The following is a 27,760-nucleotide window of genomic DNA, read 5'->3' on the forward strand; positions in this document are numbered from 1 at the left end:
GATCTCATCATCAAAATCAATTTCTATAGACGACAATTGATTTGTAATAGTGTTAAATTTGTTCAGATGTTGTGCTATTGATGCATTCTCCGCCATCTTCAAATTGAACAGTTTTTTCATCAGATACATCTTGTTGTTTGTTGACAGCTTTTCATACACACCAGAAAAAGCCTTCATCAGATCTGTTGTGGTTTTTACTTTTACAACATTGTATGCAACAGACCTAGACAGAGTTAACCTGATAACTCCCAGTACCTGTCTGTCAAGAAGAGCACATTCCTCAGCCTTCATAGTCTTAGGTTTTGTCCCTAAAAGTGGCAGATGCAATTTCCTCCCATAGAGATAATCTTCAATCTGTATCCTCCAATACGCGAAGTCTGTGCCATCAAAATTTTCTATTCCAGACGCCTTTTCTGCTTCCTCTGCCATTGATCCCACTCAAATCTAACCCTAGGCTCTGATACCAGTTGTAAGGAATTAACCTGAAATTCCTAACCTGTGAGAAAAAAAAAAAAAAAAAAAATAGAGAAAAACACATGCCAAATAAAAACAATCACACACACAAGAAAATATTTACGTGATTCAGCAATTTGCCTACATTCACGAAGTTGCAGGGATTTCACTATTATCAGGGAAAAAAAATACAAAGTGCGGCTACAGTGTTTTCAATCTCTCAAGAACGACAACAACAAACCCTAATCACAAAATTGCGTTTTCTACATCTTGTGCTTCGGCTTGGGCTAACAAGCCGAAGCTTCCACTCCATGGACTAAACCTCAGAAAATCTCCCATTAAAACCATGCAACATTATTTGGGTCAGGTTAGGTCGGGTCATCAAACCAGATCAAACAAAACTAAGCTCCACAAAACCCAACACCGCCTCCTACCACACTCTCCCCATCTCTTGGCTTTTTCTCTTCCCAATAATCCCAAACATTACTTATGCCAGTTATAGTCTTATATAAGATGAGTTTTCTCTATTTATTATTAATATTTCAAACATTTTTCCAATGAATTTATGTTGGTTTGTGGTTGGTAAACTTTGGGTAGTTGTGGATTTGTGTTTGGGTGTTGAGACATTTTTTGTTGCGGATGATATGACCATTTTAGGGCTTTGGCTAGTGTTTCAGTTTACTAAGAAATTATATATATTTGTGCATCCTATTCATTTGAAAAAAAGTTTTGGAAATCAGTTGCATCAATATAGGTTAATTGCATGAATTCAACATTTTTTGTAACAACAAATTTGTTTATTGCTTTTTTGTAACTATGGGGCATTTGCATCTTATAAATAGTTAAAAGTGTGGTCAAACCTTACATATGTTGCAGCCTGTAAATAGCAATGAAGCATAAATTTTAGTTTCTACCTATTAGAGGAACTTCCATTCATATTTCCCACACACACACCCAAACTTCCAAGCCTTGACTTCACATTTTCATCATTTTTGTTACTTTGTTTCTCTTTTCTTTTTTCTTTTTTCTTTTTTCGATCTTATAAAATTTGGGGAATTTAAAATATGATAATTTACTATTTGTCAGATTGGAGACAATGAAGGTTTTTAATTTAATTTTTTCACTAGACTTCTAGTTATGCATTTTCTGAATTTTCTTTCAAATACCTCCTTTTAGTGGGCAAGAAAACGAGTACAAACTACATTTAATACTTACCATAAAAATGATTGTTTTTTTCTTAAGCTCATGGTGAAATTTACAATAGTATAAATGCCCAAATGAATTCTCCAACTGACATTGGCTGAATTTTCTCTTAGATTGTTGATTGATACAAAAATTGTTGAAGTCATTTAATTCTCCTTTGTATTACATCATTACCACAAATGATTTACAAATTTTTTTTTATTATTAAAATTTTTTATGGTAGTAGGTAGACGCCTTACAATAAGTAAACAGTTGAACATACATATACATTACCCTTATCAATTTTAGTATATTCTACTTGGGTTTTTACCAAATTTTTCTTTTTTTTACTCTCTAATCTTCCATGGAAATTCGGCAACACCTTATCAAAAGATAAGAAAAATATGATTATATTCTAATAGATACTTTCCTATGTTTTTTTATTGGATTTTGTTTTATAAGTAAAATTTTGATTTAGGAATTTTTATTAGACATGTTTAAAGGAAAAAAGAAATGATAAGAGCTATCTAACACTCATTCATGTGATCTAGATTTTAGATGGCAGAACTAATTTCACATTTGTATATGATCTTCATTTGGAATCAATTTAACATTAACATTTTGTTCTGAATCTTCTGATATGTCCAGGTATGCAAAAAGATCCTCAATGGTTTGGTTGCTTACAACATTAGACCCATAAAGACTTTTAACAAAGAAAGCATGAAGTCCATAAACAAAGGGTTAAACTATTTGAATTTTGGTTTATTTTAGGATTATAAATGTTATTTTGAGCTATGACTCTAAATTTTTATGATGTTATGAAGAAAGGCTTTTGTTTTTCTTCTACTGTAAGTTTAATTTTTTCCCGTTATTCAAATTATGTTAATATATATTGTTATGATGAAGTATTATTTACTTTTGATGATGTTATATAAAAAAAGAAGTGTACGGGTTATAAAAATCTCATGCATTTGCACAGGTTATAAGCTAGTATATACAAAAGCAGAGATCTCATGTGGGAAAAAGCATGAGGTTTTGTCAAGTGGCACATTGTATAACATCCTTCTTATTTAGGATTCCGCCTCATCTAAATTTAGCATTTATGTCAAACTATTAAGTAATGGCAAATGCATTTATTTCAATGTATGGATAAAATTCAAAGAATTTGTATACATTTATAACTTTACATGCTTTGAATTGATACGGATGGATTTAAAAAGTCATGGGAAATGTAGGAATAAAATTCAAAGAATTTGTATACATTTATAACTTTACATGCTTTGAATTAATACGAATAGATCTAAAAAGTCATGGGAAAGGTAGGAATCAAAAAAACTTTTCAATTTTCTACATAAGACTAACTTCAATGCAGAATTGCAAAAGTCGAATTCAATGAATTTGGCAAATATTATTTGTCTCCACATCAATTCAATTCAATATTCATTCAATATATATATAAAAGCAAAGACCTTATGTGGCAAGCATGAGGTTCTGATATGGATGGATTTAAAAAGTCATGGGAAATGTAGGAATAAAATTCAAAGAATTTGTATACATTTATAACTTTACATGCTTTGAATTGATACAGATGGATCTAAAAAGTCATGGGAAAGGTAAGAATTAAGAAAACTTTTCAATTTTCTACATAAGACTAACTTCAATGCAAAATTGCAAGAGTCAAATTCAATGAATTTGGCAAATATTATTTGTCTCCACATCAGTTTAATTCAATATTCATTCAATATATATATAAAAGCAAAGACCTCATGTGGGAAGCATGAGGTTTTGCCAAGTGGCACATTGTATGACATCCTTCTCATTTAGACTTCTACATTTATAACTTTACATACTTTGAATTGATACGGATTGATTTAAAAAGTCATGAGAAATGTAGGAATAAAAGTCAAAGACATGCTTTAAATTGATACGGATAGATCTAAAAAGTCATGGGAAATGTAAGAATCAAAAAAAAAATTCAAATTTCTGCATAAGACTAACTTCAATGCAGAATTGCAAGAGTCGAATTCAATGAATTGAGCAAATATTATTTGTCTCCACGTTTGTCCAATATAAATTCCCATTTCCATTGGACTTAAAAATTAAACATCCATAATTTCCTCACAACATCTTTGTTTTTCTTTCTAAGAGGTATGTTGATTTTCAAAATATTACATTCGTCTTAAATATTTTGTTTAGATTTTATGTATACGGTTTTACTTATGTAGCATTGTAATTTATTTAGGCTTATTTTTTCATATTATGTGCCAATTTATATTTTTGGTTTTCTTTATGATGCGTATACTTGGTAAGAATCTATTTTTGGCTACTTTTAGTTCAATTAAAATTTGGAGGTTAAATTGTGATATTATTGCATCACTATGACATTTTTTTTTTCTTATTGTTGTATCATGAAATTTTAGAAGTTTTTATAGCTAATTGATATATAAAACATAAATAATACAAGAAAGACACCTAGGAACCAACAGGTTTGTAGGTGACAATTTCATTATGATCTGGTGACATTTCTTGGTTGCATGAATTAAAGGAATTTTCCCCCCCAATGTATTTAGTCAGAATTTAGTTTTAGAAGAAAACCTCATAGATTAAGTGTGACTAACAATAATGATATTCATGAAATCAATATGTTATAAATAATTTCTTACAAAATTTATCAAAATGCACCGCGCATCACATGGGATATCGGCTAGTTTTTATGTTAATTGGATGTTATTTACCATTTGATCCATAAACTCATCTTTTATGCATTGTTTTAAACTATAAAAACTTGAATTTAAACAATTGATTTACGATATAACTATTAATTTTTTATCACCTTGAAATTTTGCAAGTATGGAGAATATATGAAGATAATGTAATATAAGGGTGGATTTGTCAAAATTTGCATCCAATTAAAAAATATTGAGTGGTGTAATATTGCTTAAAGTTACACTAAGTGTAACTTGAACTTAACCAATTTATTATATACCCGAGTAATGCTATAAAGTATAATCACAAATTATTGATGTGGTAAATTTTTACTTGTTCTCATTTAAGTTCATCATTAATAGTTTCTTTAAAAAAAAGGTTCATTATTAATATCATTTTTTTTATTAACCAATAATTACTTATCATATCAACTGTTTATAAAAGAGTTCATAAAATCATTTATTATTTTCTTTTTCCATCTTGATATTTGGGGATGAAAAATGAAAATAGTAATATGTATTTGACAAACCTACACCTACTAGTAGTAATTTCCGCGGCGCTAGCTTTTGCCACGTTACAAACGTTTAAGACGTTGGGCTGCACATTGTAGGTACCAACCAGTTCAAATTCTAAAAGGAGAAATGGGCCTAAGAGTCGCTAAAGGTTAATAAACGGTTCCAATTATTGACAATGGAGAACCCAATACTGTTCCTAATTCTACTCTTGTATCTTCTTGCTGATGACGAACGCCCCAATAAAGGTTAATAAACGCTTCACTTCTTTACGTTCACAATTCTCAAATATTCCAATAAACTTTGTCTGACCTTCAAATTTTCTCAAGCAGATGGTGGAGAATAACTCTCAGTAAAAGTTCCCCGATAGATACGTGTGCGGCTCACAAGCAAAACGGACCCACACGCATGTAAAAAAAGTGACGTGAGAGTTGAGAGCCATGAGAATTTGGTTTTGATTTTGGTTCGTTCAAATCAAAACACTCGGAAATGTCTTTGATTCAAAACCAGGGGCGGCCCAAATCCCAAAAAAGAAAAAAAAAAAAAAAAAACCCAGGGGCAGCTTCACATACATTGCAGGGGGTTCAAATTAGACATGACAAAACGGACGGATCGGGTCGGATTCGGATTGGGTCAATTGATTTACGGGTCACGGGTTAAAAACGGGTCATTTTAAGCGGGTTGAAAGCGGGTTTGGGCCAATCGGGTTGTGGGTTGGGTCGGGTTGACCCGTATTTTTCACATGAAATTTTTTTTTTAATTTTTATTTTTATAAAGAAAACAACGTATATTTGCTATTTGGAAAGTTATGCAACAAATTACTTAATGTAAAATGCATTATTTTAAATTCACAAATTATATCAAGAATGAACTCAGTTAACTTATTAATACTTATTCAATAATTTTAAAATTATACAAATCCTAACATTGTTATCTAAAACAAAATAACACAAAGATAAGTAAAACAAATACACAAGTTTTATTTCTACACAATATCAACATCCCAAAACATAAAACAAAATTACAAATGATTTATTGGATAACTCATTTGATAAAGAATAAAAACATATAAGAAATTTACAATCTTGAAAATTAATTTTATAATCTATTATCAATTGTGGTTGACACTCTATTTCAATTTAAGATATACATTAAAATTTGATTGCTTACTTATTTATACATAATCTTTTTTATGAATATCATATCATTGTTAAGCAACACATACTCTAGGAAATATCATAATTTACTTTGAAAAACCATTTATTTTGAGCATAAATTGTTAAAAAATAGGTCTAAGCATTCATAATTTATGCTAATTTGATACTTTGGCTTCACTATTTTCACACTTGTGAATGTTTCTCACATATGTCTACAATTTTAAATCTATATTTTTAACTCTACAGATTATCTTGGCATGTACTTTGCTATTTGATATCTAAAAATCTTTACTCATTACAGAATACTCAACCACATGCATTTATCTTTCAATTAATTTGCATGCAGTTATGTAAATGTATCAATTGTTTCCTTAAAGCTCACAATAAACAATTAAACTAATATTGTCTTAATTTTACTCTTTTTTTTTTTTACCAAATAAAAATTTTTTTAAAAAAATGGTTCGTGTTCGGGTCGTGGGTCGGGTTGGGTTGACCTGCAAAAAACCTGGGTCGGGTCATGGGTCAACCCGTTTTTGCTTCGAGTAAAAAAAATCGGGTTCGGGTCAGGTATTTTTCTGGTCGGGTCGAGTTGGGTCAGAAAATTTTGACCCGTTTTGCCATGTCTAGTTCAAATGAACCCCTGACTTGAAAAAAAAAAATTATATATATATATATATATTAAATATTGCTTTATTAATTTAATTTACTCTTAAAAATATTTTTTATACCTTGTTTTAAATTTTGCACACCTGATCACATATCAGCTTATCCCACAATCAAACAACAACTTAGTGTATTATTTATGTATTGATGAGTGTGATTGTGTGAGTTAATAATTATATAGTGCAAGTAGAGTTGAGTTTTTTCATTTAGTTTAAAATATTTTTATAAAAAAAATTGACAAATATATAACCACAGTTGCATAAAAACTAAAATATTATACAAACTTAACAAAAAAAAAAAATGGTCATACTTACATTGATAATAGATAATGAAAACATATAAAAAACTATCATAAGATGATTTCAAAATATAAAAACTCATATAAGGAAATTGTAAAATTTCATGTGTTTGCGTGTTTTTTTTTCGATAATTCAATATATTCAAGTTCTTTTTTTTTAATTAATTTTTTGTTTAATTTAAGTTTCTTAATGACCCCATAGAAAAATTTCCTAGAACCGTCACTATTCAAAAACGAACAGAGCCGCCACTGTTCAAAACCGAAAACCCACATCTCCAAGAAAAAAACGAAAGTCGTAAACAAAAGGTCACCCATGTCCCGACAATCCCAGCTAATATATATGCTGCCAATCTTCTTTGTTCTATAGTCTCTTGTTTGTTTTCTACCTTTCACATTGCATGGTATAAATTAACCAAGCCTACATGACCAACCAAACACCTTGAAACTCCAAAGTAGTAACATTACAACTAATTAATGGCAACCACTAGATTGTTACGTACGACTAGGCCATTGGGTCTTGGTCTTCCTTCTTCTACTTCTTCTTCCTCTTCTTTCTCTGTGAGGTGTCTAAACAAGGCGGGGTTTGATGGAGAGAAGGGAGTTTCTGAGAATTGTAGGAGGAAACCAATGGTGGCCGTGAAAGCCTCAGTGGTTTTTTCGAAGAGCTTGATTACGGCACAACCTCAAGTCAATCGGGGACTTTTGGATTTGGCTTCTTTGGTGGCAAATGTTAGCAAGGCTACGGTGATTCTATTAAGGATTGCTGTGAAACAAAGGCCACGGAAATTTCACTTGCAAATGTTCATTGAAAGGGTAGGCCACCATTTCTTTTGGAGCACCTAGCTAGCTAGCTTTTAGATATTTGCTTCTATACAATTTTTTAAAATTTTACTTATTTTAGAGCCTTCACAATAGGAATGCTAAATGCTATGTTGCCTCTATTTAGCATTTGTCTCTTAAAAACCTCCACCATCCCGAACTTATAAAAGCTTAGAATTGCAAAAAAATTTGCAATACTACTACAGTACCATCGTAAATTTACGATGTTACCGTAGCAGCATTGTAAAACAAAATAATAATTTTTTATTCTCACCAATAAATATATGCCACTTTCTCTCTCCTCATTGTCTCATCTTCTCTCTCTCTTCAGAACATTCTCTGTCTTCTTTTCTCTCTCTTGTTTTTGTTCTATAGCTGCTCTCTCCTCTCCTCAAACCCAAAACCCCCATTTTTCTCAAACCCAAAACCTCGTGTGGTGATAGTAGTGGCAGAGGTAGGCGTGGGTCCTCCAATACGACGTCATCTTCCCTGTGGCGGCAGTGTGGGTTGTGTGGCAGTGGTGGCGGAGTGGGTTTGTGGTCTATGATGTGGCACGATGGTGGCAGTGGATGTAGGTATTCAGTGATAGTGGGTAGTGGGATTTTGATTTGTGTGGGAGTGGGTTTTGGGTTTGGGTTTTAGATTTGTTGTGATTTACTTGGTTGATTTGGGTTTTGCTCAACAACTGTGTGTGTTTTTCAATGTGGGGCGTGGGAAGTCATGGTGGGTTTGAGGCATGGTGGTTGTGGGTATGTGGTGGGTGGGGCGTGGTGAGGCGTGGTGAGTCGTGGTGGTGTAGTGGTGGGTTATGGGTTGTGGGTTTTGTTTGGTTGTTGTTGTGTGTGTGTGTGTGTGTTTTTTTTTTGGCGTGGTTTTTATGGCCGGTATCTGGTGGTTTTTGTGGCCGATGTCTGGTGGTTTGTGTGTGAGTGTGTTTTTTTTGTTGTTGTTGTTGTTGGTGGTTCTTGTTGGTGGGTTTGGTGGTTTTTTTAATGGGTATGCAAGTTGGCATGGTGGTGGTGGTGGTGGTTGCTGGCCGGTGTCTGGTGGGTTAGATGGGATGTGAGTGGTAGTGTTTTAACGGGTTTTGCTGAAGTTGGTTGAGGGAGAGAGAGAGAGAAACAGTAAAAAAAATAAAAAAGAATATTTAAATAAAGTAACAAAAGAAATAAAAGTTGGGATGTTGGGAGTATTATAAAATGATATGGTATAATTAATAAAATAGCTTTTTGAGATGGTAAAATAGGATAGGATAGGATTTTGGGATGGGGATGCTCTTAAACTTGAGCTTGTAATTTAACTAATATTTTTTAGTATTTTCAATGAAAATATATTAAAAAAATAAAAATAAAATAAAAACTCACCCGTATATAATTATACTTTTACTCAACTTTCAGCAAATAATCAGTTAGAGAAAAATTGCATCCAAAGTCTAAACTCACACTCATGTACCTGTTTTGTAATTCTTCATTTGTGGGGTTACTTGTTCATGATGAAGTATGAAGCTTAATATTCATGGGGTCATAAAAAATTCATGGATATCTAATTGATGAATCTAAGCAGGTTCAAGTTAGGTGATAATTGAAATTTCCGAGGACTGCTTGTTTTTCATTAACAGAGTATTTAGCTTGCATATTTCACAACACATTGAAATCCAAATTTTTTTTTCCTTCTTTGTTTTGGGCTAATGTGCAGGCTATAATTGATTGTCGATTCTTTACATTATTTGCTGTTGCGGGGACTTTACTTGGTTCAGGGTATGTTTCGTTGAGGTAACGGCTTATTTCTTTTTCCAGCAAAAGTTTTGGACTATGACTTTTTTTTCTTTCTTTTATACGTATATTTTTCTTTCCAATAATGACAAAGACATTATAAATTGCATGCAGGGTTGTTTTACCATTCTAGAGGCATATCTCCAATACTTCCATACGTTGTCACATAAGTCTGATCAAGGACATGTGATGCAGCTACTTATTGAAGCCATAGGTATATCTCTCAATTTTATACACATGCATAATCAAATCCGTTTGGTACATGTTAAAAAATGACTCTATTTTAAAGGAATCCATTTAATAGTTTGAATTAGACAAAAAAAAAAATAATAATAATAATACACAAATATTTCATATTTACTTGTTCTATGCGGTTCTATATATTGTTGAGCTATATGTTTATCAGTTTATCATTCTTGCAGACATGTTCCTAGTAGGAACCGCCATGCTTATTTTCGGGATGGGCTTGTACGTCATGTTTGTTGGAACAAAGACAATGAAAGAAAAGGGGTCAGGGCTTTCGGAATCAAACTTCTTTGGACTCTTCTATTTGAAGGTAATTAACTTACCAGAACAATTTCAAAGTAGTATATATATATATATATATATATATATTTTATGACCATAATTATATGTCCTTAGTCAATGTGTTTGTGACTTTAATTAATTACATGATTTCTGTATCTTATTTCAGTCAATACCAACATGGGTTGGGATGCAATCAGTTTCTCAAGCCAAATCGAAAATCGGCCATGCTGTGATGATGATACTTCAAGTGGGAGTGTTGGACAAGCTAAAGAGTGTACCTGTGGTTACGGGGTTGGATCTTGCATGTGTTGCCGGGGCTGTGTTTATTTCTTCGGCTTGCATCTACCTTCTCTCTAAACTCTCTGTCGGAAGTACTATGGAAGATTTGTAAAGCAATAGGAATTCATACATGGATCAATATATTACAGGCCTCAAAAGGAAATGTTATGGTTCATCACACAATATTCTTTTATTAGAATGAACTGTGTGTGTGTATATATATATATATATATCTAACTAGAGAAAGCAGGGAATCCCTGCGTTTATGAGAGTTATGTAAGATTATACATACACAGAGGAAGAAGCATAAAAGAGTGTCTTTAAGCCCTTTACAGATATTGTAGTTCCCAACCATAAAAGGTCCCATCACTGATAGCCATCAACCTTTGATCTTCTTGAACAAGTGTTTAATTTATTCGTGTAATAGCCCATCCTTATTTATTTTCTAAGTAATAGTGAGATATGCCATGTACGTGAATAACGCGCATGATGCCATTATATTGTACCATTCATTTCAATGGAAAAGTGAATATGTTATTAATTCAAGAAAAAAAAAAGTAAATATATTATTAGTCTTTTATTTATTTTTAAAGTTGTTTCAAGTTACATCTTGGAGTAGAAGTCAATTTTTTTTTTTTTTTTTTTTTCATGGATTGTTGTTTGGGATTTAAGTTTCGATTTTTTTTATAATAGATTTTTTTTTAGTGGGTTTTATAATAGACTTTTAGTTTTAATAGAATTTAAATTTGTTGAAATTTAAATTATAAAGTTTTATCTAAATTAAAGAGTTGTTAAATATTATCCCTTAATTTGAGAAAATATATCATAAATAAAATTAATTTACTAATTCATGAAAGTAAAATAATTTAAAACTTACATAAGGGAACCAAGAACTTAAATGAGTGTCCATTATTTTGAGTGTCCATTATTTTGTTTCTTTATGATAAACTTTTTTTAGCATAATATCTTGCACGCAAATTCAGAAGTAAATAACAATAAGTAAAATAGATTTATTAGATTAAAACTTAAGCGTAAGTTGCATTTTGAAAAGAAAAGAAAAAAGTGAAAAAAATACAACAATGTGGGGTGTATTGTGTGGAATTTAATTATAGGGATGACTTAGATAATAAAGTTTTATTTAAATTAAATTATTGTTAAATATTATTCCTTAGTCAAGAGTATTGTAGTTTAATATCCTAATAAAATATTAAATTAATAAGATGTAACTTGAAGAAAAAAACAAAAACAAAAACGTGAGTTGTGTGGAATTTAAGTTTAATTAGAAAATTTTGATGATAGACTTTTAATTTTATTTAAATAAAACATTTGTTAAATATTATCCCTTAATTTGAGGAAATATATCATAACAAATAATATAAAACTAATTTACTAATTAGTTGTTCTTAAAATGTAGATAATAGACTTTTAGTTGCAATAGAAGTCAAAAGTTTTTATTTTTATTTTATATATATATATATATATATATATAAAGAAAATGTAAGTTGCTGTCAAAGATTTAGGTTTAGAATTTTTTATAATAGACTTTTAATTTAAATAAAATTTAAACTTGTTGAAATTTAAATGTATAAAATTAATTTATTAATTAGTTGTTCTTGAAATATTGATAATAGACTTTTAGTTGAAATAGAAATCAAAATCTTGTTTTTATTTATTTATTTATTTAAATTTTAGAAAGAAAATGTAGGTTGTTTTTTGGGATCTTCGTTTGGTACAAGGAAATGGAATAGAAAAGGTAAGTAACTTTGTTTAGGAATAACATAGAGAAAATTTAATGAAATTATTTTATGACCTGTATTTTAAAATATGCGGCTAAATATATAATGGTATTTTAGGAGTTTTAGTAATAAATTCATTAAATTTAATTCCATTTCCTCCAATTTCTCTCAATTTTGGAGGAAATGAAAATTTGAAATTTTGAATAAATAAAGAGGAATGAGTAATTGAGTATTCCTTTCTACATGTGGAGCCTAATAATTTATGGGCCAGGCCCACTTGCTCATGGGGAGTCCAAAGGCCCAAGCCGAAAAAGGTGATGACCCGAGCTCAAAAATATAAGGCAAAAATGGCCCGGAGACGCAGCCGAGGACAGTCTAGTCCTCGGCAGACCCGAAGCTCCATTGAGAAGAGGGGTAAAAAAGAGATATAGGAACAAATTTGTAAGGAGATCTAAAATATCTTGGGGGAAGTTATCCTTACTACCCTTCCCAGATAAGACTCTGCACCTGACAGAGCCGTATTCTTCAGTTTTATCAACCATCCCCAACAATTCTGGAATTAGACTGATGGGACAAATGTCAGTCTTGTAAAGGTTGACCCTACACGTGGACGAAGGACAGCGAACACAGGCTGGTATAAAAGAAGAAGTAAGTGAATCTGGTAAGAGAGGCCCATCCCACCTCCAAAAAAGAAAGACTACATGGGTGAGAACACCTCAACAACACCTGACTTCACCGAAAAAGCCCATCGTTGGGTAACCGGGATAAGACCTTAATGGTCCTCGGATCAAGTCCGAGGAGTCCCATCCCATAGGGTGCGACGCTGTAAGGCTTAAATGTTCAAGCCCAACTTCTTTTTCTACATGAATTCCTCCAAAACCAAGACCGGGCACCGCCCCGTGACCAACGGCTAGTTTTTCAAGCCCACTCTCTACAAATCATATTGTAAGGGATCTTTCATGTGCAAGCCCAACATCATTATTGGGCCGCAAAAGAATTGTGTCCTTACAATTGGCGCGGTCTGTGGGAAGCTTGCGCGTTGGCGCGGGTGGCGTTGGAGTCAACTCTCTAGCAAGCAGAAATTCCTGGGGTTTCCCCCGTCTCCGGCGACATACAGTTGCTGCTCTAGCATAAACTTCTGCTAGGGGCTACGCCTTGCAGTGCCAAGGGCGTGGGCATCTCTAGGGGCTTCCGGCCTCAAGTCAACTTTCCCCGCCCCGGTATAGGGGCTTATGGTTAAAAAATAAACCAAGTAAAAAAAAAAGCACAAGTTTTGGACAGAACTAAGGCCTTGCATGGTCCTCGGACTCAAGCCTATGGGGAAACCAAGTACATACAAAAAAAAAAGCACAAGTTTTGGACAGAACCAAGACCTTGCATGGTCCTCGGACTTAAGCCTATGGGGGAAACCAAGTACATAAAAAAAAAAGCACAAGTTTTGGACAGAACCAAGGCCTTGCATGGTCCTCGGACTCAAGCATATGGGGAAACCAAGTACATAAAAAAAAAAAGCACAAGTTTTGGACAGAACCAAGGCCTTGCATGGTCCTCGGACTCAAGTCTATGGGGAAACCAAGTACATAAAAAAAAAAGCACAGTTTTGGACAGAACCAAGGCCTTGCATGGTCCTCGGACTCAAGCCTATGGGGAAAAGTACATAAAAAAAAAAGCACAAGTTTTGGACAGAACCAAGGCATACTCAAGCCTATGGGGAAACCAAGTACATAAAAAAAAAATCATAAGTTTTGGACAGAACCAAGGCCTTGCATGGTCCTCGGACTCAAGCCTATGGGGAAACCAAGTACATAAAAAAATCATAAGTTTTGGACAGAACCAAGGCCTTGCATGGTCCTCGGACTCAAGCCTATGGGGAAACCAAGTACATAAAAAAAAAAACATAAGTTTTGGACAGAACCAAGGCCTTGCATGGTCCTCGGACTCAAGCCTATGGGGAAACCAAGTACATAAAAAAAAAAAAGCACAAGTTTTGGACAGAACCAAGGCCTTGCATGGTCCTCAGACTCAAGCCTATGGGGAAACCAAGTACATAAAAAAAAAAAAAGCACAAGTTTTGGACAGAACCAAGGCCTTGCATGGTCCTCGGACTCAAGCCTATGGGGAAACCAACTACTTGTAAGGAAAAACTACATTACATGCACTTTAGGATTTGTCCGAGGAAAACTCTCCATTAACAATGGGGTTAGTTCCTAAATAGCGAGGATTCTCAAGTCTGCTTTCGGATCTGCAGCACCAAAGGAACTGATGTGATACGGTGCAATATATTACCCAAAAGCACAATCAAAGTCCCTCGCTACTCGGCTACCCTCTCGGACGAATTATTTAGAGTTTATCGTTCTCGGACATTGGTCTAGCATGCATCGCGCAGCATTCAACGGTTATCCCGGTTAGTTTCAAGAGTTTAATTTATTGAAGATTACCATTGTTATACTTGATAATATTTGTGAGTTTAAACCAGTAGGAATCTGTGTTAAGGCATTTTTATGCCCGGAATATCATTAAGGGCAAGCTTACATTTAATATTCATGCGCAAAGTAGTTGTTGCGGAGAAGAAAAGTATGTATAAAGAAATAGACACATCTTTTATTAAGACAAAGGAACAGTACAGTGTACATTGAAAAGCTGAAACAAGCTTACATTGAAGCTAACTGCGTAAGTAAAGAAAGATACAAGAGAGTAAAGATAAAGCCGAGGAGGTAGCACAGAGGAGAGGTTGGCTACTGCCTCGAGATCTTATTCCTCCTCAATGCTTTTGCACGCCCATAACTCAGGCAGCAAAAGAACCCGACTTAAGCCTCACACCGCTGAGGGAAAGATGCAGGGAGCCGGAAGCTGAGGAGCCTTCACTAAAAATTTGCCTGCGACAAGGCAGAGGTGCTGGAGGCGGAGAATCTTTCTTCTGACACACCAAAATTCTGGCATGAACAGAACCTGCTTCAGATTTTGACTAAAAGAGGGAGAAACACCCTTTCTCCTCTGTCGAACTGGAATATTCTCTTGAATTTATGCCTCCTTTACCGGTACCTCACTATCTGGAGTCTTAGGAGGACACGGCGCCTTTGTGGCGGAGAGAGTTCCTTTACTCCAACCCTCGCCTCAAACATGATGTACTGGGAGAGGAGACTGAAGGATTTGTGCGAAGATAAAGCAACTTTCTCTCCTATTTATTTAAAAGATAAGGTGGTGGCATTTAATTCACGCAGCGTCCCAAGGAACGCTACAGACAAAATGTCTCCGGCTCGATTTCCAATGCCGTCTGCAACCCTGAGATTAAAGGAGTCTCGTGAAGGCGCACCTCGAACACTGGGACGCCAAAAAGTATCGCGTGACCTAAGACTACGGAGATACCTCCTAATTTATGGGCCCAGTAAATTCGCGGCCCAGGCCCGTTTAGCATAGGGGCCCAGGGATAGAACCAAGGTCTTGCATGGTCCTCGGACTCAAGCCTATGGGGAAACCAAGTAAAAAAAAAAAAAAAAAAAAAAAAAAAAAAAGAAAACTACAAGTTTTGGACAGAACCAAGGCCTTGCATGGTCCTCGAACTCAAGCCTATGGGGAAACCAAGTACAAAAAAAGAAAATTACAAGTTTTGGACAGAACCAAGGCCTTGCATGGTCCTCGGACTCAAGCCTATGGGGAAACCAAGTACAAAAAAAAAGAAAATTACAAGTTTTGGACAAAACCAAGGCCTTGCATGGTCCTCGGACTCAAGCCTATGGGGAAACCAAGTACAAAAAAGGAAAAATACAAGTTTTGGACAGAACCAAGGCCTTGCATGGTCCTCGGACTCAAGCCTATGGGGAAACCGAGTACAATAAAGAAATCCTACAAGTCTTATACAGAACCAAAGCCTTGCATGGTCCTCGGACTCAAGCCTATGGGGAAACCAAGTAAAAAAAAAAAAGGAGAGGAAAGTTACAAGTTTTATAACTGCTCGGATGGGAAAAGTCCCCGGCTCAGATACTGAAATGTTAAGGCCAATAAAAGTGTTAGGATGATGGTGGGGCACTCCACTATTCGGTAGCCTAAGGGGGCTGTTCATTTTTGCAGGTGATATGTCTTCGAACGATTACTTCCTACCCCGCATAGATCATCCAGTTCTAATCTCGGCATTGCTTCGGGCAAGTATCGTTATTCACAGGTACGCGTTGCTAAGTCAAGCGATTCTGTTAAAGTTGTGGTGACTTCTTTTTATTAGCAAGTATTTTGGCCTTAGTTGTCATCGATTCAAATGCTATATTATTATGCCGAGCAGCGTTTGCAAGTTTGTAAAAACATAGAGACAAAACATGCGAAGTAAAATAACAACAATTTTTATTAATATGAAAAATTATTACAACGTACAAAAAGGGGCTCAAACAAGCCTATACAAAAGGTGAGCTGCCGAGGCAACACTAACATTCGCAGTACAGATAAGTAAACAGTCAGGTGTCTTTTAAACTCGTCTTCAAAGTCTCTCCAATCTCTGTCTCAGTATTGCTCATATCGAAAGAAGAACCTTCTTTGGAAAAAGATGAAGGAGAAGGAAGAAGAATTTGAAGAAGAAGGAAGAAGAAGATGGAGGAGATGAATGAAGAAGATGGAGGACATGAGTAAGAGAAGGAGGAGAAGAAGAGGGGAAAAGATGAAAAGAAAGAGAGAGGAACAAAAGAGGGAGAAGGACAGCACCAGGACGGAGCTGGTGCTGGGAAGACTAAGAGAGGAAGGCGGAGGAGGGCACCAGTGAACAAAGAGAGGAAGAAGCAGAGGCACTTGGCCCCTGCCTCAGTCCTGACTCCTAACACACTGGTGCCATGTTAGGTATGCTCATGAGGAGCCGGGTGGTGCTGATAGTGGGTGTTCTCGACTCAGTCACGACGAAAGTTTGACGTGACGAGCCCCTGCTTCGGATTTTGGCTGAAAGGGAGGTGGGGCAAATCTTAAGTCACCGCCATCCTTACCCTGACCGAGCCATTTTGAGCTTTATTAGAACATGATGTTTTGAGGAGGGGTATGGTTCCTTCATCACTCGTTATAGTAAACGTATTCTGATGTAGGGAATAACAATTGGGTTAAGTGAACGTTAAGGGAGGTTGAGGGTTTCAGATCTCAGAAAGATGGAAGGGTGTTTGCACGAAAGTGATGGCTTCCTACTTGCCTTCTTATAGGAAGGGCAAAACGGAAGGTATTAAATTCATTCGGGTTTCCAAAAGAATCTGAAGAATAAAGATGTGTCCGTTCCACTTCCCTACCTCACCAGATGAGCCGCCGGACGTAAATGAGCCTCGTAAAGGGAAGTCATTAAAGGCGCGTCTTGGACAGCCAAACGGCAGGAGCGGGTCACAAGCAAATTAAAGGGAATACCTTGTAAACCGGTGAGTTTCCTGGACAGGTGGAAAACCGCCCACATTAATGCAGGGCTGAATTAAATAAGCCATACTAAAGGCCCGGGTTTACCAAAACCCTCCCTTCCAACCAAAAAGTCGGATAGCAGAGTTTTGAGGGGCTATTGTGGGGCCCAATAATTTATGGGCCAGGCCCACTTGCTCATGGGGAGTCCAAAGGCCCAAGCCGAAAAAGGTGATGGCCCGAGCTTAATAATATAAGGCAAAAATGGCCCGGAGACGCAGCCGAGGACAGTCTAGTCCTCGACAGACCCGAAGCTTCATTGAGAAGAGGGGTAAAAAAGAGATATAGGAACAAATTTGTAAGGAGATCTAAAATATCTTGGGGGAAGTTATCCTTACTACCCTTCCCAGATAAGACTCTGCACCTGACAGAGCCGTATTCTTCAGCTTTATCAACCATCCCCAACAATTCTGGGATTGGACTGATGGGACAAATGTCAGTCTTGTAAAGGTTGACCCTACACGTGGACGAAGGACAGCGAACACAGGCTGGTATAAAAGAAGAAATAAGTGAATCTGGTAAGAGAGGCCCATCCCACCTCCAAAAAAGAAAGACTACATGGGTGAGAACACCTCAACAACACCTGACTTCACCGAAAAAGCCCATCGTTGGGTAACCGGGGTAAGACCTTAATGGTCCTCGGATCAAGTCCGAGGAGTCCCATCCCATAGGGTGCGACGCCGTATGGCTTAAATGTTCAAGCCCAACTCCTTTTTCTACATGAATTCCTCCAAAACCAAGACCGGGCACCGCCCCGTGACCAACGGCTAGTTTTTCAAGCCTACTCTCTACAAATCATATTATGAGGGATCTTTCATTTGCGAGCCCAACATCATTATTGGGCCGCAAAAGAATTGTGTCCTTACACTACACATTCCATTCTTTTTCCACTTAAACTCCTAAACAAGGGAATAAACTTTATATTATTCCTTCCATTAAAACTCTGAAATAAGGGAATAAAAGAATATTCTAAAATTATTTTTTTCATTCAATTTCTTTTCCTCCTCCCAAACAAGGGCTTAAGTTTAATATTTTTTTATAATAGAATTTTCTTTTTCTTTTTTTGAGAAGAAGTTTAAATAGAATTTAAATATGTTGAAATTTAAATAATAAAGTTTTACCTAAATTAAACAATTTTTAAATATTATCCCTTAATTTGAGGAAATATATCCTAACAAATAATATAAAATTAATTTACTAATTAGTGAGAATAACCGTTTGACGCAACCATGACTTCTAAGCCCAACTTTTATTATATAGTAAGTATATAATATGATATGATGCATGTGTGCCGTGTATGTATGAATAAATTATATGAATTCTCTTGAAATTTTAATTTCGTTTTAACCTTGGATTACTTGTTGCAAACTTGCAATTAAAATTTTAAAATCCCACACTTTTTTCTCCTCCCCTCTCTCTTTCTCTCTCTGCCCACAAAGAAAAAACGACATCGTGTTGTCGTAAAGAAAAAAAAAAAAAAAATAGAGGAAAATAAAATAAGTACTTGTCTCGGTCCACCGTTTTCTTCTCTTTTGTCCTCTCTCTCTCTCTCTCTCTCTCTCTCTACTCTCCGCCTTCACAGTTCTGTCACCCACCACCACCACCACAGTCTACCCCAACTCTCCTCCGGTGGCCAAATTCCGTCCATCTTACCGGAGCTAGGAGCTAGCCCCCTAGGCTTGGCACCACATTGAAAAACTAAGGTAAGTTTTTTCTTCTTCTAAATTTCCTCACAATCTAAAACTGCTCGATTCATGTTTATAAATGTTGAATTCGGAACAATCTAGCATAATATAAGTTGATGATATACCCATCACTTTTGTTAGTGTAGGTTCGGATTTCTGACTTTGTTATGAAATTTATTCTCCAATTTTTGATTGTCTTACTGGGTTAGGAATGTGCTGGAGATATTAACTTAAAGCTAATTTGGATGGAGTGCGTGGTTCAGGGAATTATAGAGACACAGGTAAGTTTTCAAAATAAAATAAAGGGTCCCTTTCTTTCTAATTGTTCCTTGTGATTTTTGCATTGATTTCGTTTTTGAATGCTTATAGTGTTTTGCCAATTTATAGGAGCCATAAACTTCTATTTTCATCTATCTAACAATTTCTGTAACAACATAGGTATAAAAAAGTTTTAGTTGACACATATGTTATGCCAATTAAGGAAGTAACAGAGAGTATGACTTCAAATATAATAGACTGGGGGGAAAAGAATAATACATTTGACTGATGTTGAGTAGTTTGTTGAGGATCCATAACCCACCCCAAATCTTGGGACTAATGGTTGGTTGTTGTTGTATTGACTTTTAGTAGTGTAGAGGATGATGAAGTTGTTCAAGCGGGGAAATGGATACATATTTGTACTAATTTAAAGAATGAGAATGCTATAACCACTTAGCAACACTGTCTTGATTTGAATTCATTGATTGGTAGAAGTATCTTACTTTAAGATCATCATGAGATCCTGAAGTCGTTGAAATTTCTATAACCCCGCCTCTATGGGGAGATGTTGATGTCAATTTTCGCTTAGGCTTCTTTACACTTAAATAGGCTGTGATATACACTAATCTACTTTTGGTGATTGTAACCTCATGTATTCGAATAATATATGCACAAGGTGGAGTAGAATGTTACATGCAATTCCAAAAGAGAGGTAGTAGGATGATTTACAAACTGAGTCCTGTTGGTCCTTAGGAACCTCACCCCCCCCCCCCCCCCTCCTTCTCTCTACCAAAAAAAGAGAGCAATAAATTACCAAGAAAAAAAGGGTTCCTTACAATAGACAAAATCATATTTTAACTTTAAGTTTGTAATTAATACAACATTTGGGCTACTGGTGGTGTTGGAAAACTCGAGAAATTTTTTGCTGTAAGTATTCTGAAATTTGAAGCTACCATATGTAGCTTTGAGGTATGGGTAATCTATGTTTCATAGGTTAAATATTTCTGAAATTTCTCTTAATTCTAAATGCAATGCTTGCCCCAAATGGTAGCAATTGGTTGGGGATCATGCCTCATGAAGTGGAAGTCATTAATTTGAATCTCTCATGGGGACCAAAACTCACTTATCCAAAAAAAAAAAATCAAGGTGCAGTTCTCAATTATTTCAATCTTTTGCTAGAGAAAGAAAGAAGGGACAAAAGTATACCACTCTCTTGTTGGCTCAAAATGGAAGGTTCCTGTAGAATGTCACACACCATTGGTTTTGGTTTGGGTTCAATTCATTGTCTTGTTTATCAATATAATTGGTGTTAACTTCTGCATTGTATGGGACATGCTTAAGCTTTGTAGAGAATCTAGAGATTGAAGAGCTTATATTCAAATTTAAACAAGTTGAATTTGTTGGCCTACTAACATTCTATGTTGCAAAACTTTTACCTCCTTTTGTTAGTCCTTTATTTTTCTTTGGGATAATTACATATTACCCACCTCTAGATTGGCTCAATTTCACTTTGCCATTTGTGGTTTGAAAGTTGTTACTTTACCCACCTAAGGTTAATTCCATTATGCAGCCATAACCCACCTCACTCTTTTCTGTTAGAAAACACTTTTTAAATTTAAAAAATAACTTAGAACAGATCGAACAGCCTCTGTACAAGAACTTTCTCTTATCTTGTCACAAAAATAAGAGAAACAATCTACGGCTATACTTAAACAGTCATTAAAAAACTTTTTAGGAATCTTAAATCTCTTGCTAAAACCAATAATCTTAAATCTCGTAGTGTTTGTAACTGTAGGTCGAGCTTGTTCTATGACAACGCTCAATTTTCTTAGCCTCTCTTTTCCAAATGTACAAAGTCCTCACCAACACAATCCGACTCTTCAAAAATCTCTCTCTCTCTCTCTCTCACACACACACACAAACATATAAAAGAGCAATAATGAACTTGTTGTGGGACCTGGTAAGAGAGAACCAATTTGCTTTGTGCCTCACTTGGAAAGCTTTATCCATTTTGCAGCCAATGTTAGTTGGGGGGGGGGGGGGGTCCTTTTTTGGGTGACAAGGTGAGTGAAAATATTTTGATAGAGGTGTTTGATTCGTTTTAAGTTAAGTTTTAGTTAAAATGTGTTTTTATAATGGAAAAGAGTGAGCTGGAAGTTATGGCTGCGTAATGGAGTTAAACCACAAATGACAAGGTGGGTAAAGTGACAATTTTCAAACCACAAATGACAAAATGAAATCAGGCCAAACCACAGCCACAGGTGGGTTATATGTAATTATTCTTTTTTCTTTTTTTGATAAGTCCTTTTGTTGGTCATTTATTTTATTGTTTATATAATTAAAATCATTTTTAATGTCCACGACTTGCCGATGATGATTATCAGCTCCTATTTTCTTTTTGCTGACCCTTCAAAATTTTTTTTTAATCATTTCTCTATTTTTTAATTTTTGGAAAAAAAAGGGTTCGATGGTATTTCAAGTTGTCTTAAACATGATTTACATTTTTGCAGCATGTTGAGGCCCTCGAAATTCTTCTTCAGGGTCTTTGTGGTGTTCTTAAAGAACGCTTGAGGATCCATGAAATATGCCTTAAAAGTGGCCCAAACCTTGGTGAGTTTATATACGTATATTTCTTTCTGATATGGAGCTGTGTGTCTAGGTCAAGCTTTGATAGTTCATGCGACAAACTAATCAGGTCAACTTGGAATAGGTCCTTAACCTTTTGTAAGCCTATACTGAAGGCAATGAAATATCCTTCAGTGGTTATTTGATACAATGTTGACCCACATTGGTCACCTATTTGATTCTTTCACTTTGTGACTCTATTCTTGGTTCATATTTATTGTTCATTTAGCTTCCATGTTATGAAGTTTTGATACAATTTTGAAGGCAATGAATTTCTCCCGTGAAAGTTAGGTGCGACACATAAGTTGATCTTTATTGTTTATTATTTTTAATATGTTTCATGTCATGCTTAAAATGCAATAAGCAGGGTGGCTAAGGTCATTGTTGGCTACTCAGCCACCTAACAATGAAAGAAAACAAAAGAGAAAAAGAATTGGGGTGTGAAAGCTTACCTTGGTCATCTACATATATAGATGCATACTAAATATGACCACATTTTATATGTAATTCCCCCCACCCCCCGATAAGTAAGTTTTATACATAATTAAGAGCCTGTCATGATTTTCTGAGGATGTTTGTTATCTGACTCCTTATTAGTAGTAGTTCAAATAAAAAGCATATCAATGGGTTTAGAAGTTCTCTCCCTCTCCTTAGTTCTCTTTCCTTTATTTCTTTTTTCTATGTTCTTTTTCTTTTAGGGGCTGTAGCTTCAGAGGTTCGACTCTTATGCGATCTTGAGCAGCCTGAACCCACATGGTAAAACTTGGATCTTTCCCCTTCCCATCATGTTTATTAAATTTTGTACGTGTGTTTGTGTTTGCACCTGTGCATATTATTGTGCTTGAGTGTTAAAAATAAATTTTGTAGGACCGTTAGACATATAGGAGGTGCAATGAGGGGTGCAGGTGCTGAGCAAATTTCAGTTCTAGTAAGGACCATGGTGGAAAGCAAAGTCAGCAAGAATGTGCTCCGCTTATTTTATGCACTAGGCTACAAGTTAGACCATGAGCTGCTAAGAGTGGGATTTGCCTTCCATTTCCAAAGGGGTGCTCAAATCACTGTTACTGTGTCCTCAGTTAATAAGATGCTGAAACTACATGCAACTGATGAGGCTGTGCCTGTAACTCCGGGAATACAGGTGGTTGAAGTGACAGCCCCCGCATCTGCTGAAAATTATACTGAAGTTGTTTCTGCAGTGTCATCTTTCTGCGAATATCTTGCACCGTAAGAGCTTTTATCACTCTTAAAATGCATAGTTAGGAAGCTTGCTACGCTTAGCCATCCTGCATATTGCATTTTAAGCCTAGGACCACTGGTGTACACTTGTTAACTGGCCAGATTACTCAGTCCATGAACTTCTATTCTTTTAAAGGGACAATTGGGCCATCACCCTTTAGTGCATATATATTTCAATAGTTGAGGGGGGGGGGGGGGGGGGATTTGAACTTTTCAGCATAGTTTAAAATTTAAATAGTGGTTTATGAGAAAATCTTTGGCGTGGCATTTATGATATGCTTTTAGATAATGTGGTTCCGGACATCTGTTAGGTCAGGATAATCAACTTTATCAACCAAAAAAACAAAGGTTAGGATAATCAAGATCAAGGTTGAACTTGCCATGAGCCTTGTAACTCAACTGATTGACACCTCTTGTTGTTAAAAAGACGTCCTGGGTTTAAATACACCCTCCCTTGTAACTACTGAAAAAAATAATAATAAAGATCAAGGTTGAACTTGCCTGTCCTGAAATTTTGTAGCACTTAACTTTTTGGTCCAACAGTAACATCTGTGAACTTCTGGCATTTATATTTCAGGCTCCTGCATTTGTCAAAACCGGGAATTTCAACAGGAGTTGTTCCAACTGCTGCTGCTGCTGCTGCATCTCTTATGTCAGATGGTGGGGGTACAACCTTATAGTGGGGTTGTAAATTACAAGAGTTGAAAGTTATGTATTTATGATGAATTTGCTGGCGAAACTGTAAAAGTTGGTAGTATTTTCGTAACTATATGAAGCCTTTGTAGGGTCTTTGTTTAGAAATGAGAGTTGTAAAATTTAAATGCTTTTTTTGAGGCTTCTGCTAATCAACTTGAAAAGATTGAATTCTTTACTTTGGTAGTTAAATTGACTTCAGTAGTCCATTTCTTTATCATTTCCCACAGATGGAAGAATTTGAAAGGAAAGTTTTTATTAGGTATCCAAAACCTTCATTCAAGAATGACTTCATGCGGCCACAACTGAGAACAGAGTGTACTTTACATGTCCTATTCTATTGGCATTCTCAAGGACCAGGTTTTTTGTACTGATCTATAGTTGAGTTTAATTGGAAAACTAACGCACAATAATGAATGGATTGTTCTTAAGTTTTGTCCTTATAAATTATGAGAGTTTTGTTTCAGGTATGTTACATATATCCTTGGAACATCATATATCATTAAATTACATTACCTGTGACAGAGTCTTCTAAAAAAAGAAAATTACATATATCCTTGGAACATCATTATTTTACTTACTGGTGACTCGTGAATATCATTACATTACTAGGGATTGTGAAAACATATAAACAAAACAAAATATCATTACATTACTAGGGTATAAAATAATTGCAAAAAATTGGGTGGGCATGAGTCTCTGTATATGATAATCGACTTATCTTCCTCTGGTCTCCACTACTCTCTCTTTTCTTACCCATTAAACTTTTGGGGTGTAAATAAGAAAACCCTGCAAGTTTCATTAATAATTAAGATGATGATTTTGATGAGTTTAAATATGACCTCGATCTATAGGTTTTTCAAAGCAATTATCTAAAATTAAAATAAACAAATCTTTTTTTTTTTTTCATGTGCAATGCTATGCACGTATTTGTACTGTATCTGCACATATATATAACTTGCTCTGTAATGGTACATAAATATAACTTATCTTCGCCCTTAATTGGAAGAAGAAAGTGAAGGTGAGAGGACAAACAACTAATTAAACAAAATTGTACAAACAGAGCATACATGGAAATTGGAATAAAGGAGATAAAAATTATTTTCACCTAAATACAACCAAAAGCCTAATTAGGGAGTTCACATATCTCAAAGCATGAGATGCTCTCCCAAAGGATAGATTGTAAAACCATTAAAAACGTCAAATGATAATCGGAGAAACAGACCAATGCGGCTTTACAAAGAACAACTTGATGGATCTACAATAGATTATTTAGACTTGGAAATAGACAGAAACTAAATATACAGTACCAGTGCTTCCCTTTCACCACAAAGAGATGCTGAAATGTCTTTCACTGGTGCATGTGACACATCTCGCAAGTTACATTTTCCCAGGAATTGGCAAAAGTACACCGATCACAATACCAATGCTCTTCCATATAACTCTTGCCAGCTTCTTGCACCTCTGATAGGCCATTCTCTAATGCTCTAACCAGCTTCTCAAAGTAATTTTTGGTAACTCCCGTTAAGCTCTTCAGCTTTAACTCGAACCCTTCGAAATTTACTGATCTCTCATCAGCATTAAGAAACTGCCTCACTTCCTTCTCAGCATATCCATGAAGCCTTTCAAGACCAGCCTCTGCTTCCCCTTGCAAAAACTCGAAAAGCTGCTTCTTAGCATCCTCAGCCTCAGGCAGATAGTACCCATATGCATAGGTCCACTTCAACACTCTTCTACATTCAACTATCTGTTGCCAAGCCTCCGCTATGAACCCCAGCTCAATTTGGGTTTTGCCATGTATCTCACTAAGCTGCTCAATCTGCTCGGTTTGCACTCTACCCAAGTCTGAAACAGCTTTTAGCCTTGACAAGTTATGAGCTGCCCATCTTTCATAGTAATGATTGTACTTTTGCACATGTCTCTTTGCCTCTTCTACCTCTTTTCTCTTGTCTTCCTTATAACCATTACAGTTGATATGATTATGCCAATCACCAAGGCATATCCAGCAAAACTGATAACGACAAGGTGAATGGCATGTCATATGCATACAACCCTCGTTTTTTTCAATTGGTTTTGCACACTTGGGACAAGGCTTTGTTTGAGCCAATATCCAAGTCTTGGTTTCGGACTCATCATCATTCTTTGCCATCCAATTAGCCACAGTTTCACAATCCACAGGTCGATGAGCATCCTCAACACAATTCCAACAAAAACTAAAATCACAAGCACAAGTCACATCCCAACCTTGATTATCATCGAACTCAATTGCGTGCTCGCAACCCGGACCAGGACACCACTTGATCTTCTTATTCTCCTCAACATAAGACCTGTACAGATAAGTCGAATACTTCTGCTTTTCCTCCTCAGAAACCAAACTATTCACCATGTCTCGATCAACAACCGCAGAACAAGACACGTCCGGGCACCTCAGCATCAAACATCCAGGACCATCGTTGATCGAAGTCCTAATATAACCTCGAAAACATTCGACACAATAAGGATGACCACATGCGGCAGAGACAATTTCATCGCGTGTTGGGAACAAATCGAAACATATTCCACACTTGACTTCAGTACTGTCAAGTGGGAATTCGATGATGGGTAATAAACCCAAGTTTTTTCTGACTCGATCTTCATCAGAAAACCATGCCTCGTGAACCTTAACAGCACTCCAATTATAGTGACGGAGTAAAATTGTTGCGACGGCTTTTGATACAGAGAGAACCGTGGCAACTTCTGCAATAGTGTTCTCTTGGCGTTCACGTATATCTGATTGCTTCAACACCGTGTAGTTTCGGTCTGGAGGACCTTCAAGACGAGGCCTTTTAGCAACAGGACTATCGGAATCAGAATCCATGGAATCCTCTTCTTTGATCAACGAGTCATAGTTACAGTCAGTGTTGTTTGCATCTTCGCCGTAATAATCGTTGACCTCATTGTCGCTACCGATGTTGATCTCGTCGCCGGACTCCATGGCTTAAAAATCAAAGCTTTGAGGGAAAATCGAAAACCCTAACAAAAGAGAGAGAGAGAGAGAGAGAGAGAGAGAGAGAGAGAGAGTAAAGGTTGTATTGTGTTTGGGTTTGGGTTTGGGTTTGTGTTTGGCCAGTTTGGGTGTGTACTTTGTTGAAGAACACTTTACTGATCAAAATGCCTTACAAAAGGAGTGAGAGATTTTCACGAAAATAGCAGCCCACTTGAAAAAGAGTTTAGATGCTAATATACTACATATTGGTATTATCGATTACGATTCCTTTCTTAGTCCCAAAAAAGAATATTAAAAAGTCACCGGGGAAATAAAACCAACAGTAAAAGGTTAAAAATTTTATGACTACATATAAAATCACAATTTTTATCATAATTGACTATGTGTCAAATTATAAGTGGTGAAGAAAAAGTGTTGGTTTATATAAAAGTACATACTATCAATTATAATATTCCGTTTAGAATAATTGTGGCAAAAATTATAAACTTTTTTATATCGTCCTAGAATTATATGTACAAGTCTTGTATGAAACAAAAATGTTTTACTTAAAAAAAAAGAAAGAAAGAAAAAAGTGAAGGTATACAAAATGTTTTGAAAAAAATATTAGGGTTTATTTAAGTTTTTTTTATAAAATTATAAATAGTTGCAAATCCTACTTGCCCGAAATATATATTAATAGGTCATTTTCTATAATTTATATGATTTTGTTAACGAGTATCTTAAGATAGTTATTAACAAATTATTCTAGGAAAGTTTTTATATCACT

General features: G+C 35.5%; 3 protein-coding genes across 4 annotated transcripts; 2 read left to right on the plus strand and 1 right to left on the minus strand.

Annotated features, from left to right (window-relative positions):
* The first annotated feature begins 9,742 nt into the window (after positions 1–9,742).
* LOC115956984 lies at positions 9,743–10,683 on the plus strand. Its single transcript, XM_031075242.1, has 3 exons — positions 9,743–9,776; positions 9,985–10,118; positions 10,257–10,683. Exons 1-3 carry the CDS (start codon positions 9,752–9,754, stop codon positions 10,479–10,481), a joined length of 384 nt encoding a protein of 127 aa, XP_030931102.1. The 5' UTR covers positions 9,743–9,751; the 3' UTR covers positions 10,482–10,683.
* An 8,239-nt stretch (positions 10,684–18,922) lies between these two features.
* On the plus strand, positions 18,923–24,455 carry LOC115974261 (mediator of RNA polymerase II transcription subunit 18). 2 transcript variants are annotated; one of them, XM_031094525.1, is made up of 7 exons: positions 19,016–19,214; positions 19,406–19,477; positions 21,965–22,064; positions 22,778–22,835; positions 22,947–23,303; positions 23,893–24,023; positions 24,239–24,455. In XM_031094525.1, the coding sequence occupies exons 2-6, from the start codon at positions 19,442–19,444 to the stop codon at positions 23,993–23,995; spliced, it is 654 nt and encodes a 217-aa protein (XP_030950385.1). In that variant the 5' UTR covers positions 19,016–19,214; positions 19,406–19,441; the 3' UTR covers positions 23,996–24,023; positions 24,239–24,455. The 2 variants fall into 2 exon arrangements, with proteins under 2 accessions (XP_030950384.1, XP_030950385.1); XM_031094524.1 differs by having other exon boundaries at positions 18,923–19,214; positions 23,893–24,455.
* A 575-nt stretch (positions 24,456–25,030) lies between these two features.
* Positions 25,031–27,189, minus strand: LOC115974262 (probable E3 ubiquitin-protein ligase ARI8). The gene has a single exon (XM_031094526.1). The coding sequence runs from the start codon at positions 26,980–26,982 to the stop codon at positions 25,360–25,362; it is 1,623 nt and encodes a 540-aa protein (XP_030950386.1). The 5' UTR covers positions 26,983–27,189; the 3' UTR covers positions 25,031–25,359.
* Positions 27,190–27,760: the final 571 nt, after the last annotated feature.

The sequence above is a fragment of the Quercus lobata genome, chromosome 2 (assembly GCF_001633185.2).
Source record: "Quercus lobata isolate SW786 chromosome 2, ValleyOak3.0 Primary Assembly, whole genome shotgun sequence".
Taxonomy (NCBI): Eukaryota; Viridiplantae; Streptophyta; class Magnoliopsida; order Fagales; family Fagaceae; genus Quercus; species Quercus lobata.